Source organism: Pyrus communis, chromosome 9 (assembly GCF_041283825.1).
Source record: "Pyrus communis isolate YQ-2024b chromosome 9, ASM4128382v1, whole genome shotgun sequence".
NCBI classification, from domain to species: domain Eukaryota; kingdom Viridiplantae; phylum Streptophyta; class Magnoliopsida; order Rosales; family Rosaceae; genus Pyrus; species Pyrus communis.
This window is the reverse complement of record NC_142573.1, coordinates 12,713,152-12,729,429: the sequence shown is the minus strand read 5'-3', so window position 1 is coordinate 12,729,429 and position 16,278 is coordinate 12,713,152. Positions and strand designations below refer to the sequence as shown.

General features: G+C 37.4%; 2 protein-coding genes across 3 annotated transcripts; one reads left to right on the top strand and one right to left on the bottom strand.

Moving 5' to 3' along the window:
• Positions 1–622: 622 nt before the first annotated feature.
• Positions 623–3,504, top strand: LOC137739134 (protein MAIN-LIKE 2). Its single transcript, XM_068478635.2, has 6 exons — positions 623–930; positions 1,298–1,412; positions 1,511–2,149; positions 2,253–2,420; positions 2,508–2,921; positions 3,015–3,504. The coding sequence occupies exons 2-6, from the start codon at positions 1,323–1,325 to the stop codon at positions 3,198–3,200; spliced, it is 1,497 nt and encodes a 498-aa protein (XP_068334736.2). The 5' UTR covers positions 623–930; positions 1,298–1,322; the 3' UTR covers positions 3,201–3,504.
• A 128-nt stretch (positions 3,505–3,632) lies between these two features.
• On the bottom strand, positions 3,633–8,654 carry LOC137739133 (serine/threonine-protein phosphatase 7). Of its 2 annotated transcripts, none has more exons than XM_088700268.1 (11): positions 8,509–8,654; positions 8,198–8,406; positions 7,917–8,081; positions 7,020–7,793; positions 6,230–6,697; positions 5,822–5,962; positions 5,525–5,629; positions 5,138–5,206; positions 4,756–4,953; positions 4,587–4,658; positions 3,633–4,512 (listed from the first exon to the last, which is right to left on the bottom strand). In XM_088700268.1, the coding sequence occupies exons 1-11, from the start codon at positions 8,519–8,521 to the stop codon at positions 4,417–4,419; spliced, it is 2,310 nt and encodes a 769-aa protein (XP_088556394.1). In that variant the 5' UTR covers positions 8,522–8,654; the 3' UTR covers positions 3,633–4,416. The 2 variants fall into 2 exon arrangements, with proteins under 2 accessions (XP_088556394.1, XP_068334735.2); XM_068478634.2 differs by having other exon boundaries at positions 4,740–4,953; positions 8,509–8,652.
• Between the last annotated feature and the right edge of the window lie 7,624 nt (positions 8,655–16,278).

Below are 16,278 nucleotides of genomic sequence, written 5' to 3'. Positions count from 1 at the left end.
TTAATTTCTAAACTAAATTTTTCAATGCAAATGATGTGAATGTTAATGATTGAATTATTACTTAAATATTGATAATGTGCTTATGCATGGGTAAAAAGAAATTATGTACTTGGGAGCCATGCATAAATATCTTTTGGGTGGAATTTTTACATTACGTACCTGTTTGGGGTTAGTTTTTATGAATTTTGAGATATGAGAATTATGTTGTACTCTGATTCAGGTTGAAGTTTTTGCAAACCGCTCGTAATTCAAGTTCAAACTGCAAATGTTTTTTTTTTTTTTTTTTTTTGTGTTCTCAGGTAGTTTATGTGACTATGCTCATGTAACTTCAATCTATATAATAGGTAGCTATGTACAGTCCAAGTACAAAAAATTAAAAAGGCAAAACAACGTGGGCATAGTTGATGAGTTAAAATTAAAGAGAAATTATATTTTTAAGATCGAGAGTAACACTGGAATGAAAAGAAGGACACCGTCATTGGATTTAATTAACAAATAATTAAATTGAACTAGTCCCAAAACTAGGACATAAAATTGAACTCATATCAATTTTCAAAAAAAAAAAAAAGAAAAATGAGTTAGGGTGAGATGGCATATCAACTTGGTACAAGTCAATCCATCTACATTACAATTTGCAATTTGCAATTTGCAAATTGCAAAGTATTGGTATTTGGGCTTTTCTTCTGCTTTGTTATATCCGTACGTCGACGGTGATAAGACGAAACGGAAATGATAATTGTCGTTTATTATAACGCAACCACACGACTCTGCAATCTTCGCCGTTGGATGGTCTTCGGCAGCGTACGACGCCATCTCCAGTGAAGTTTTCACGAACTTAGACGACACCGCCAGCCTCGTCGTTTTCTGGTTCTCGTCGTCTTCGCCCAAGTGCTCCATGATTTCTGATCGTTTCAGCAAACCCTAGCTTCGGTACACAACTAATTTGTGATTAATTTGTTTTGTTGCTTCCATTTACGTCTCTAATTTTCTTGGGTTTCTGTTTGTTTCCTGAGAAAATATGCGAAACAAATTAGAAATTGAAGTTCATAATAATCTGAGCAGCTGTTAATTGTGGTTTAGATGTTCATTTTTCCATTTTTTTTTCCAAAGAGTTTAGAATTTTATCACATTCGGTGTATTCATTGATTATTTTTACTTTCCAAAAAAAGGGGTTTCAATTTAAATACCCTTATAATTTCAATTATATTGTATGCATTCATCACAGAATTTTTTTGATTATATATGTATATATTGGCATAATTTATGAGGCAAAAATTTAATATTGTCATGAATTTAGGATAATTCATGTTACTATAAGTTTAATGGAGTCACACATAGATCCTGGACCAGTTGATAAGTCTGTACTTTATGATCAAGAAAATCATATCTCTTCAGCGATTTGGGATGGACAGGTTAGACATGAACTTTTCGCATTAATCCTTTCAAAATTCGGGTTTCCCTCAGTATTACGAATTGTTATGAGTGCTGATAACTCTATTGGAATTTATAGGAGCGTGGCGTGCTTAGATGTCACGAACACACTTCGATGCTTGAGCAATGGAGACTCATACCTCAACAAGTTGAGTTGGTTGAGAAGGCCGGTTTTAAACACTTCAGATCAATACCGACAATTGTTCTTGACAATTCACTAATATCGGCACTTGTTGAGAGGTGGAGGAGAGAAACAAATACATTTCATTTGCCTGTTGGAGAAATGACTATAACGCTTGAGGATGTTGCGCTTATACTTGGGCTACCAATCGATGGAAAACCTGTTATTGGTGTACCGGTGAAGACACCCAACTCGGTATGTGAAGAGTTGCTTGGGAAATCACCAAAGGACCTGAATGGGGGAATGATGAAGCTAAATTGGTTGAGAGAGTGTTTTTCTAGATGTCCTGAAGATGCACCGATTGAAGAGATTGAGCGCCACACTCGTGCTTACCTCCTATATATTGTTGGTTGTACAATATTTTCCACAACCACTGGAAATAAAGTCTCTGTTACATTTCTTCCGCTGTTTGAAAAGTTTGAAGAAGCTGGAAAATATGCATGGGGTGCAGCAGCATTGGCATTCCTCTATAGAGCTCTTGGTAATGCCTCCCTTAAATCTCAAGGCACGATCAGTGGCTCTTTGACGCTACTGCAGGTAACATTGAGCTTCCGTTTTCTTTTCGGTTTCGTGACATCTCTCCCTGCCTCAGTGGCTTGCTGATAAAGGATTGACTTTTGTTCGTTATTATTCTTTGTAGTGCTGGAGTTACTATCACCTGAATGTTGGCCAACCGAAGTTCAATGAAGAGTCGAGCGATGGTTTTTTTCCATTTGCTCTTAGGTGGAAAGGGAGATCAACTGGATCAAGATCGAAAACCAACATAGTTGCCTACCGCAAGGCCTTGGATTCGCTTCAACCTTTTGGTGTAAGTCCAACTACACGTTTCTCAGTTTATATGATATTATTTTTCTTGGATGGTGATGAGAACAATTGGTATGGTGTTGATATTCAGGTTAAGTGGTTTCCATACAAAGATTTGGATCACACAATTATACCGGAAGATATAAAAAACAATCTGATTTTACGGACTTCAAAAACGATCCTGATATGCTTTGGCAAGGCAGAAAGACACCTCCCTGATCGCTGCCTCAGGCAGTTTGGCATGCTTCAACATATACCAGAGGATGTCCAGAAATGGGAGAGGAAGATTCCTGCAGTTGATCAGGGGGTAGACTTGTCAACGGATGTAGAGTTGGGGGGCAAAGGAAAAATGCGCTCAGAGATCAAGGAATGGTTAGAGCGTCGAGTCCATATTTTGGAAGGTAACGATGGTGTTGATGAAAACACGTACATGGATTGGTACGAGAGAATTACCCGCAAATATGTGGGGAGACCTGAATCTTTAGAATCTGAGTTTCAGAGAATAGTAAGTTTATATTTCTTTTTCCTACAAGTCAATGATGTTTAATAATCATTAAAATCATTCTGAGCTATGTATTCACTTTTCTCCGTCTTACAGGCTGCTTCTATGAGAGATATTGCAAGCATAGCTGATACATTGCCAAGAGACCAGATGAACCCCCAAGATGGGGAGTTACTTGATGAAATCAAGAAGACGGTGCATGTATGCTTGACGGATGTCGTTGGGAATTCTAAAAATGGCAGGGCTAAGAATGCCGTGAAACGTAAGAGAGAGGGAGGATGATCCAGTTAGCAAGGATGGGTGAAGTAAGCGATCCAGCGAGTTACCGAGGATTTCCGAGCATGCTGAAAGGGTTTTGTTTCGTGAGATGCAGTCTCATGGTGTAGCAGCTTAGAGGTATCCTGATGAGATATGCACTTCCAGTATCACTGTGGCTAATGCATTTAGCTGCAAAGAAGTGCTTTTTGTTGTAAGATGGACAACTTATTTTTATTAACAGAACCGCCAATCCTAGGTTTCGATGATTGCTCGATTTACAAATTGCGATTGTTAAAATTTCGATTGAATAGATGGTTATTATGTTGCATGTTTGAAATGGTAGTGCTAAATGTTTGAAAGAACAGAACAGAAAATCTCGACGTTGGATCTGGCCATGAGGTACAACTGTTCGCAATGAGATGAATCAAGACACTAGCGAAAGGAACTGCAGTAGGATGCGTCGTAAAACACGAGTTTATGCGGCTTTGAAACGCCGTGAGTACGCATCGTTTGTACAATTGTGCATAGAGGACAGGCAGTCCACTGTATCATTTACAACCAAGGAGGAAAATGGACTTCAGAGCAATGACTAATCTCTAACACTACAAGATAAATTTTTTGACGTTTCAAAGCCATCAAGTCACCCGTTCAATTGTGTTTCAACATCCTCCATGACAAACCAAATCGTCTTAGATTTGTAGTCGCTCTTCAAAACAAGTTCGTTGTTGCAGGAGACTTCAATAGGCGTTGTCCCAACAGCATGAAATTCCACGAGTTCTTACTCGATCTTTCCAGCTCTTCATAAAGGGCGATATCAGAGCAACTGCTTGCATACCGTAGAACACTAGTGGTTGCTGGCTGGCTCACTGCTTGGATCAGTAAAAGGCAAAACTCCAAATGTACCCACCTTTCACAACCTGCAGTAGCTTCTTGATTAAGCAACTTCTTCCTGCCGTGGTCCATTCGGCTATTAAGAGACGGTATCATGAACCAGCTTGGGTTGCTTGAGTTCAGCAACGTAATGGGTGTCTAGTAATTGTGATGGATAGCCAGGACCTGTCCAGGGAACCTCATTTCAGAAGTGTTGCCAAGTTGCCAATCAATCATACTTGTGAATCTGCATCTTGCACCTATGCATTTCTCTTTCGAAAAGAAATCAGATGAATACCAGCTATTCTCCCAGCCACCCAGACATCATCAAAGCCGGCTGTTCTCTCTAGTAATTCATAACATATTGTGTCTACTCCTCAGGTTTCAAGTTGACCTCTTGTGGCGTCTCTATTTGATGCCAAGCTCTCTTTTGCATGGTTGGCTCATTCGTCCCACTCTGAACTTCCTGCTTGACAGTTGACACAACATATTATTTTTATGTGAACAAAGGACCAAGGAACATATATGAAGCCTACTCACCCTTGTTGAAATCATATGCTTCAGACCAGCAATTAGCTCCAAGAAATACTTATAAGCAGCTTTGTGCGGCTCCTGCACAAAAACCATAAGTTTAGACCTCTACTAATAAAGAAAGAATTTTTGATAAGATATTACTAAAGAAAGAATTGCAACCTGAAAGGTCTAGCACCTGTAAGTCAGAAGGCAGAGGCAATCCTTCCACCACAGGAGCCTTTGGAACTTGGACAAGTTGGGTGCCACCTGCATCATCTGGCACCATAACACTGCAAGAAGGGGGATTAGAAATGCCCAACGCCTCAAAGTTAACCTCAGAGCTACTACCAGGTGGAACAGATGTTTGAGACAAAGAGGTGGCACCAGTTGCAGACTGCAGATACAATATACAACAGAGTCAATTGGTTCGACTTGATCTTGAGAAAAGGAATATTCCATCTTGATATCAAAATCCCACTCAAGCACCGGAACATAGCATGTTTGAAGTCCATGAACATGCATTGATCAAAATTGTTAATGAGGAAAAGAAAGGAAAATGAAATGAAGAACTAACTTACCACTGATGCCAAGTCTGGTTCACCAACAACGACCAAATCTTTGTCACCATTATCAACATAAGCATCTACCTGTTAACAAATTGCATCAAGTAAATTAAATATAATTAGTTATATTAATGTATAAGTACACAAAATTAGGGGACTTTTTGGCTTTTGCAAACTTCTCTTGGTCATCACTCAAATTTATGCGTATTGCACATGTTCTAAGCAAGAAAAGCGGTCCAAAGTTGCAAAAGGGCCGCGTCAAGCCTCTTAATTCTCTAATAAAATCATATGTTGTCCTATTGTTCTCTAATATTAATCTCTTTTCCATAGCTTTTCCTTTTCTCCCTCACAAAAATAGAAAACCATCCAGGAATAATATGTTAAGAATAGTCTGGTCTGTACCTTTGGCCTCCCTGCAGCCATGAATGAGTGGAAGGAAGGAGATTGAAAATTAGGAGGCTCCAAAAGAGCATAGACCCCTTCATTGTTATACCTCTTCTTATCGAGCTGCATTTTAGACAAACCAATGATTTAGGTCTACCACTCCATCAGTTTACTCGAAAATAAAAAATATTGCTAAGTTACTTTCCAGAGAAATAAAAAATAAATTAGATTTAATCAGTAAACTAAAACATAATTGAAAGTTGATGTTGGAATGAAGGTGTGAAAATAAAATAAGATAGACCGAGGAACCTTAACCTGTGAATAATTTGCAGCACTAAACAGTGTGTACAGTTTCCCCGAGTCTCCAGCATGATCCAAACTGTACCCACTTAGCATGTCACCTAATTCATCTTGATCTGCCCTTACATCTGGGCCTTCATGTGATCGAATGATCAACTATAGCAACAAAGGCAAAATGAAAAATCTTAGAATGATGAAAGGAACAAGTGATCTTTTCCCAAACCGAGGGAAAGCTTTGATACGCCATTAAATTCTGTCTCAATGTTAGAGGGTGTCATTTTGTAACCAAAATTGGTTCTCCGGTCTGTAATTAAGATTCCAAGTCTCAATTGTGACATCCAGTACGAGAAATACCAATTACAGACAGACAAGTTTATTCTAAATATGTCAACTCGAGTAAAGGGCTATGTTTATAAATATTACCTTTAACTTGGATTGTTTTAGAAAAACCTCTGTACAATCAGGACCCCACCAAAGACCCCGTTCTCGAAATGTTTTTTCAACTAAACCATCTTCCTTTGATGGATCAGACCATAGCACATCAGTCAGTAATATATTTGGTCCTTCATCTGGAGCATCTATAAGAGATCTTTCAACTTTAAATAAATCTTCTAAACAACCTAGTTCCAGCTTTTCTTCCCTCTTTCTTTTGGATCTTCTCGAAGGGGTAGTACACATGCTCCGAAAAAGACCTCCATGGGTGGTATATACACAATTGGCTATGATCGAAGCCAAAGGGAGCTCTTTAAAGCAGTCAAGACATTTATTATAGACATATTCACCTTGATCACCTAGTTTAGCCTTAACCTCTGCCTCAAAACCCCAAATAGATGTGCAATATTTAGACTCCTGGTTCCCACGAAGTAGATATACTCTCGAAGGCATCAAGACCTAAAAATAATAAAACAAAACAAAACAAAAATAATTAAAAATCATTTAAAAATCCCCAAAGCGTACCAAGATGCTTCAAAATCCAAATGAACATCACAATGCAACTTGCTTAGGCCACATAATCAAAAACATCAAAATAAATGAAAAGTGTTAGCATGCCGCTTGGCCGGTGGAGCTGGTGCATGAACATATACAACATAAAAGGTTATAATAATTGTTATGAAATTTCCTTACCGGGTCAAATCACAGATAAAAATACACCAACAGGTCAAAGATTGAAAAAAAGAATCAGTTAATACAATTACCACTATCTTCACGTTACCTTCCAAGCCAACAACACCATAAACACATCTAAGCCCGATGCTCCTCTATTAACATAATTTCCATTGAAAACATAAAATTGGTTGTCAGAGGGAAACCCAGCATGTTCAAAGAGATGGAGTAAATCACGAAACTGTCCATTAATGTCACCAACTACAACAACTCTTGAATCCTCTTTATGACAATCAACTTCCACACAGTTCGGCTCCTTGCAAAGGATACTTGAAGCAGTATCAATCAATTTGTCCGCCAAAGAAACTGACAACACTGATTGAAAATTCTCTGGTGACTGCTCAAGAGCAGACATCATGCCGCAAACCCACTCTAAGTTTATCCTGTCATCTGAAGGCCACAAAAATGGGTGCTGAAGGGTTGACTGTGACAAAGAATTCTGCACCCCAACTTGACAATCTTCACTCCCAAACTCATCAGCTACCACCACGAGGCAATCATCTTCGAACATCAACCCTTCAACCCTGCCAAAGTGCTCCTCATGGCCAGTATTCAACATCGCGTCCGCAACACTTCCTCCCATCGCTGTCCAACCGTCTTCATCTTTGGAAACTGCTTCCACTGCTGCATACATATCTTCACCAATCGTCCTCTCAGACTCTAGTCCTCCCAACTGGGAATTCCCATTGGACACGTGTGTTACCCCATAAACCGGGCTTTCCCCCAACTCACTTGGGGTCCGATCCTCATTTCTAAACTCGCTTTCTATCCCTCCACTCCACACATTCTTTTCACTTATATCATAATCTTCAGCTCCATCACCCTGCGTAACAATCATCAAGTAAGCCAACCACACGATCAAGAACCAAGTCAAAAACAACAAAATAGACTAACAAATCACAAACTTTAAAAAAACCAACAGGGTAGCTCACAAACATATACATACCAGTTCACCAGGCTCACAACCCAGCATGGTTACAACTCTGGGTCGTTTGCTCACAATCCCCATTGCAATCTCCTTCATCCTTGTCACCTTTTTGACATCCTCCGTACCCAACCCATCACACGAAATCCCACCCAAAATGTTCGCCACCTCCCTACAAGAATCCACCTGCAACCCACCACACACCCACGCCCACACCCAAAACAATCAATCAAACGAGAAAACCACATACCCAGAAAAATGAAACAAAACCCAGAAAAGTAAACACAAAACCCATCACTCACCATCTTCTCAATGCTCGAAGACAAGGCCTTTTTGACGTCGCTGGAGGTTACCTTCTCGACCCGATTGGTCAAAACTCCGCGCGCGATTTCCCGCATCAGCACCAGCGAGTGCACCTGCTCGTCGTTCAGGTTCTCGAAACACATTGCGTTGATGCTCTCCATGATCTTCCTGCAGTCGTTTTTCATCCTCTCCTTTAGACGATCCCCGTCTGCAACCCAAAAGCACACAGAAACGATTAGTTTCGCGGTCAGATTATCAAATCATGCGGTGATTTTCCTCGGGTAAATTGGGTATGAGGGAAGCTGCTGACCTTCTCCGTGCATGTTCGGGTTCGAAATTCTGGGACTTTGAGATGGGATTTTGGTGGGAAAAAGGCAGTGTGCTGCGGAGACAGAGAGCGCAGAGGGAGTTCGTGTTTCAGTGGAATCGAAATTGCAGGAATCAGACGACTCTACCCTAAGTCGTTTTGACAAGACTAGTTTTTTCAGGCAAGGATGCATACGACACGATTTGTCTGTCGTATTGTGAGGGCGCAAGACCTGCTCACATCCCACTTCCACCCAAGGCCCCACAACAACGCAGATTTCTCGGCGATGGGTAAGGCCCAATTGGTAATGTTAGGAAACCTTTACTTAAATTAAATTTTGAAATAATATATGATATAGTTTTTTATGATTGGATTACTACTTAAGTATTCATGAACATGTTTTTTTTTCTATACGTGACACATTACATAATTTTAAAATGTGGTTTGAAAAATTGGTCTAAAAAATTAGTCTGTCTAGCATTATTCAGTGTTATTATTTGTTTATGAATTACAAACTCTTTTTTTGTCAAATATGAATTAAAACTTGCAAATAGGCCGTTTGTGATGGAGTTCACATGTCAAAGGTGATTTCAAAGTAGTCATGGACATTTTAATATTTCATTTAGGGGACGTTTGTTGCGTCGGACTATCTCGGACTGGATTAGCTTCAAGGACTAAGCTAGACTGGCTTAGACTAGACTAAACTGGACTAACTTAGTGAAGCGTTTGGTGCAATATTGGACTAAGAAGCTGGATAATGACAAATTCTAATATTATTATATTTTATATATAAATTATTAATATTTTATTATGATCTTATCTTTTTCTCCATCTTTTCCTACCATTTCCGTCCCACTCTTTTCCTCCTCTCATCGTCCCACCCTCTCCCTCTTTTTTTCCTCTCAGACCTCTCAATTCATGTCTCTTTCTCATTCCTGGTCAAACTCCTTATTGATTCCAATCTCTATTTCTCTGTCCTCCCTCCCTCTCTAGCTATGCGTTGTTCGAACGGAACCTCACGGCTCCAATTTTCCCAACGAGTTGCAGGTTTCTCGATGTGTTTTTTGGCCAACCCTCATTAAATTGGATGAAGTTAGCACCGCCAAAAAAATTAATCACCATCCCTGGACCGAGATCTTAGCTTTGCATGCTCGAATTTGTCATGGATTTGAAGAAGCCCAAACAGGCCGAGACTTCTAGGCCATTTTCCGGCCACATTCGACCACATTTTGGCCTCGATTCAAGTAAAACCGTAATCTTGTCACTCTCAACTTCAATTTGGTATATTTTATATGAAAGTTGGTTGTGAAATGGATCTGAAAGAGAGTCGGGAAGTTAATGATTAATCTAGGTGACCGACGATGACGAGGAGTCTGTCGGGAGTGGTCGTTGAGCATGACAAGGACGAGAAATAAATGATAGTCTTAGCTAGTCCCATGGTTATTGGGGGGTCTCACTAAGACCTCTTAGTGAAGGGTTTTGTCCATGCTAGTCCCCTTTAGTCTCATTAATGTTAGTCCTAGCATGGAACAAACACAGTATTGGACTAATAGCAAGTCCAGTCCAGTCCAGTCCGAGTTAGTGAGGGCAAACAAACGCCCCCTTAGTTTAAACTTGCTATCTTAAAGTCAGAATCTATATTTGTTTTGATTAAATCCCTCCCTCCCCACAAAACTCCTCCACCCCATCCCAATCTAGTGGGCTCTAGGGGAGCCTAGTTGCTCACTCAAACTAAAATCAACTAGCCTAGTTCTTAGGTCGTGACGCAAGGTTGACGTCAGTTACAATTAAAAAATCATAAAATTTAATTAAAAATACAAAGAATTTTTTTATATAAATACCTAACCATGTTCCTCCACCTTACACCATATCCCAATATTTTCAAATACTTTCAACCAATCTTTTATTATCATCCGAAATTAAAAATAAAATTATCTTTTATTATTTTATAAAAAAATTTAATAATATTTTAATACGAATCACCTGAGCTATTCAATTTACGGGTGGATATGCACTTGAGCAGTTATTGTTCACTAAAGGTAATTACTATTCACTTAGGAGGAATTGAATTGCCTATTACCCGAGAAGCTTTTTAAGGGTCGAAATGCTTTGATGGATACCTAGGCTAAATTAGGTCACTCCATATTCAAGCAAAGCCTCCACAGGTGGTCCATTAGTCTTTAGAACCCAGAAATTTTCCAATTTGTATGGACCGTGCAAAAGATCATTATGAGGCCTATTTATTAGATTAGGGGGACTTCTCAAGTTTCTCTGTCAATTCATTCCTAATTCCTACTAGCCACTTGGATTTATTCAACATTTATCACTGAAAATATCTCAACAAACATGAAGGTGAACTTAGGGGCACGTTTTCCTCCTCTTTCATTTTCTATATATTTTCTTCATTTCTGCAATTCTCGGTTTTAATGGGGCACTCTTTTGGAGTAGATTAGTCTCGTCTCTAGGGCGGATTGGTATCACCCAAGGTCGAAAAGGTGCTTCAACGTATGGGAAGACAAACGAAAGACTGAAGGAAGATAGTAACCTATCATTCTACAAAACCCCTACTGGTTGCATTGGTTAGTAGATCCCCGCATGATGGCTCGGGATCATATCATATTAAAGTACGGCTTTTAGCCACGCGGGCTGGATGAGTGATATCACAAATACGACTTACAGAAAGATTAAAGAAGTTTACCTTTTTGAAGGGCAATGGGAGTCTATGGTCCATTTATTTAATCCGCTTACTATCAATAAACGATGTGTTAGATTCTTGTTTCGGGAGATCGTGGAGCAGAAAAAGCAAATTGGTTGTTCTGATGACTCTACAAAATTTAGATGTTGAACTCACTAATTAAAAAACGAAAAGAAAAAGAGAAGTCCTCTAGCATGAACTGTCAGTTCAAAAATATACACTTTAATTACAGAAAAATAAAGAAAAAAATACCTTCCAAGTACGAAGTACCGAAGAAAAATTTAAACCCTTTTTATTAAAGCTTCTTTAACAATGTTCGACTTACTTACAGAACCAACATCGAACAATTATAGTCAGTTTCTCGCAAACTTGTGAGAATTACTATAAAATCTTTGTTACTCAACAATTGACAGTCTCTCACATACATGGGTGATAAGGTAGACCCATACAAGCAAGGGAGAGGTCACCCTTCGTCCTGAAGTTGTTGTGGTCCCTTAAAGCTCACGCCAAATGGTAGTGAATGTGACCATGCATATCCTTGAAGCTATATATGCTTGGCTCAGAATCATATAGGATGAATGAGACTGTTTTCGTGGTAGAGTGCAACCCAACTGCTTAAGAACGTGACATGCACACACTTTAGCTTCTAACTACGAACTTAGGGTCCACACGTACCTAAATTAATCATGCATGTCTAATGGAATCTATGCATTGTTGGACGAACTAATTAAAATCCCATCGGTTATCTTTTTCCAAATCAGAATGGTGATGTTACATTCCATTTGGCATTAGATGCGATATTACAAGTTGTGTCTAAGATTAATTTCTGGATTAGGGAATGGATTATGGATGATTTTGCTCCTTAAAGTCAAGACGTGCACAGCTGGATTTTGTGCTCAAATATATTCCATGGTTGTGTAAAGTTGTTGATCTAATATATAAAGATTGACCCATACACTCAACACTTGCACGTTAATAAACAAAGGAATAAGAATAGCAACAAGCAATCTCATGGAATACAATACCTCTCCCTATTATTGAGTTGTGTTGAAAATGTTAACATAAAGATAGTTTTATGGTGACGCCGGAGAGAATGTACTTTTATATAAATATAGCAAAGAGCACACATTTTGTGTGTGTGAACAACCGCTCACCTTCTCCCATGTTCTCTTCAAGCGCAACCGCTTCAGTTCATTCAAACTATAAAAAAAAAAATCATGATTTCACTTACCTGTATAAAAAAAATGATGGTGGGATAATTTATCTTAATAAGTGCATATTTTTATCTTATGTAAATATTTTGATACAAAATTACTATTTTGCCCTCTTTATGTAAATATTATGTATCAAAAGTGAGGGCAAAATAAGAAAAAAGGGGATATGATTGTCATTTTGTCAAAAGATACAAAACTACTATTTTGCCCTCCTCATCTCAATATTGTGTATTGAAAAGTGAGGGGCAAAATTGAAAAAAGCGGGCAAAAAGGTTGACAAAGTGTGTTCTCTTAATATATGGTATAGATAAACACATAAAAGCTCTCAGGACTCAGGCCTATGAGCGAACCTCAAGACTCGGCCTGAGGGTTCAACACTTCTTTTCGAGATGCACCGATTTCCATTTTTAGGTTTTGCATACTCATGTGAAAGTTCATGTCATCTGCAAGTGCACTACATATATGCACTAATTAATTAGGGTGAGCGTAAGTGAAAGAGGAGTTCAAATCTTATGCCTCCAAGTGTAGTCTCCTCTTTATTTCTAATCTAATGTTTACTTGGCATCTAATCGAACAAGTAAAACCAAAAAAGCTAAAGATTAGAAAACAAAGCTAGTTGTAACAACCCCACTCCAAAATGTTTTTACGTTTCATTAATTTATTAATTAAACTCTCCCATGCACGTCACTCCATCCAAAACCATTTTCTTGTCCCCCCAAAAAAACAAAAAAAAAAAACAAATCCAAAACCATTTTACTTTTCATTTTTTCACACCCTTCTCCTCTTCTCCATTTTCTTCTCCTTTCTCCCATTGCCCTATATCATACATTATTTGGTGTTCCGAAGTATCAGATATTTCGAACTTTTTAACCAATTTTAGATAGTAATTTTTATATGTTTAATAAAAAATTTAACAGTTAAAACATTAAAAATATTCTGTATTTTAAAATATTATAAAAAATCTTACATATAATTTATTGGGAAACAAAAACCTGTTGAAGAGCACAGGAGAATATTCAATTAGGATCAGTGAAGTTTGACAACATCGATACAGCCACGATCTGGGCTGCAGTCCACCTTCCTCCCCTTGGAATATATAAGATATTCGTTTCAATCTTCTTTCAGTTCTTTGTCGTTTTAACTATTTGTTCATTTCACGATCCAAAGTTCAAAACACATAATCAAATATATTTTATTTTTCACATTTTCCATTGATTTGCTGTTCGAATTAGTTCACCTTCAAATCAACGTTGGAGTTGGTTAAATAAGTGTTCTTTTCATTTGTCCACCAGCATAATATATAAAATATAAAAATTTACTTGGGTAAAGTACAAAAAACTACTTCAACTATTGGGGTCACGACAGTTTCATACCTCATCTTTTAAAATTGACAATGTCATACCGCATCTTACTAATTTGTAACAATGTCATACCTCTGTCAATTTTTCTATTAATTTTTCTGTTAAGTGCTAACGTGACTTGATTTGGGACCTACTTTCTATTAAAAAATTATTAAAAACAAAAAAACAATTATTTTTTATTTTTTAAATATTAAAATAATAAAAAAAAGCATAAAAAAAAAATTAAAAAAAAAACCTTCATTTCGTCCCTCCCCTCCCCCCTCCTCCCTCCTCTCTCCTCTCCCCTCTCCCCATCTTCATCTTCTTCACCCACCTGCAAATCCCAACAAAAAAAAAAAAAAAATCCAATTTGTCTTCCCCCCACACCCACACTCAATTTCCCCACACCCACACCCACACTCAATTTTCCCACACCCACACCCTTCTCCCTTTTGAAACCCAGAAAAAAATAAAAAAAAAAAAAAAAAAAAAAAAAAAGCCCAGATCCCGTCAGTGGAAAGATGGGTGCGCAGAGAAGGTGGAGGATAGGTGTAGAAGAGGATGTGGAGAATGGATAAAAGTGGTGGATTTGGGGTTTGATGGGTTTTCAAATTTTTTTTTTTTTTCCTTCTTTTTTTCCTCTTCTTCTTCTTCCTCCTTCTTCTTCTTCTTCTTCTTCTTCCGCAGGGGAGTTGATGGTTTTAAAAAAATAAAAAATAAAAATTCCTTCCTCCTTTTTTTCTTCTTCTTCTTCTTCTTCCTCCATCTCCTTCTCCTTCTCCTTCTTCTTCTTCTGCAAGGGGGTGTTGATGGGTTTTCAAATTTTTTTTTTTCTTCCTCTTCTTCTTCTTCCTCCTCCTTTTCTTTCTCTTCTTCTTCCTCCTCCTTCTCCTTCTCCCTTCTTCTTCTTCTGCACCGACAGGGGGAATTTTTTTTTTTCCTTCCTCCTTTTTTTCCTCTTCTTCTTCTTCTTCCTCCTCCTCCTCCTCCTCCTCCTCCTTCTCCTTCTTGTTCTTTCGCAAGGGGGTTGTTGGGTTTTCAAAATTTTTTTATTTTTTTTACTTTTTTGGGTTTGCTGGTGGGGGGAAGAAAATGAAGATGGGGAGAAGAGAGAGGAGGGGGGAGGGGGAGGGGAGGGACAAACTGATGGTTTTTTTTTTCTCTGCTTTTTATTATTATTTTAATATTTAAAAAATATTAAATAATTATTTTTTTAGTTTTTAATAATTTTTTAATAGAAAGTATGTCCCGAATCAAGCCACGTCAGCACTTAACAGAAAAACTAACAGAAAAATTGACGGAGGTATGACATTGTCACAAATTCGTAAGATGCGGTATGACATTGTCAATTTTAAAAGATGAGGTATGAAACTGTCATGACCCCAATAATTGAGATAGTTTTTTTGTACTTTACCTTTTTTTTTTAATTTTACTTTTATTTATTATTTAAATATTTGAAAATTTTTAAATATTTTTTTTAGTTTTAAATAATATTTTATTAATTTTTTAATAGAAAGTGGTCCCCGTCTCTTGCCACGTCAGCATTTAACAGAAAAATTGACGGAGGTATGACATTGTCACAAATTCATAAGATGCGGTATGACATTATCAATTTTAAAATATGAGGTATGAAACTGTCGTGACCCCAATAATTGAGGTAGTTTTTTGTACTTTACCCAATTTACTTTAATACTATAAAGTCGTCAATATCTACAACCAGCCTTCTATTTCTAATTTAAGAGTGCTTCTGGATAAACAGCTTGTTGACATGTTAACTATAAATGTTTCTTATTGTATTTAGCAAAAATATTAGAACTACTTATGAGTCATAGAAGTACTTTATAAAGAAGTACTTGATACATGCTTCTTAATTTAGGGAATCACATAAGATTTTTATGAAAATGTACTTTATGAAGTACTTGATACATGTTTCTTTAGGAATCATAGAAACACCTTATGAAGAAGTACTTGATACATAAATTTTAATAAAAAATTCAAAGTAGTTATAATAGTACCATTTATGATAGAAATGCTTATGAGTAGAGTGATAAGGTCAGTGAGTTAATAGTTAGATGTTAGAAGCGCTTATGAGTAAGTGATTTCTAAAAACATAATTCCAATTGAGCACTAATTAAGGTTCATATGTTGCATTTGGTGTGTAAATCTAAACGGTGGATTTAGAATTGTATTGGTACTACTACTAATTGTAAGGAGAAATGTTAAGAAAACCCTTTCAAAGTCAGACTTTTTACAGATTCTTCGTCATCTTTTTTTTTTTGGCACATTTATATGTTGGCACGGAAATTGTGCTAAAAATATGAGACGACGAAGAATCTATAGAGAGTTTCACTTTTAAAATAGTTTCTTTAACATTTATCAATTGTGAGAGAGACTTCTCTTTACTCGTAGTGTTTTTGTAAAAAAAAAAAGAAAAAGAAACAAAGAGTATTTTAAAATGAACTTAGAAAAATATGAGTACTTTTGAAAGTATGATTATTTCTCCTTCTATTCTCATCCTTTCCCT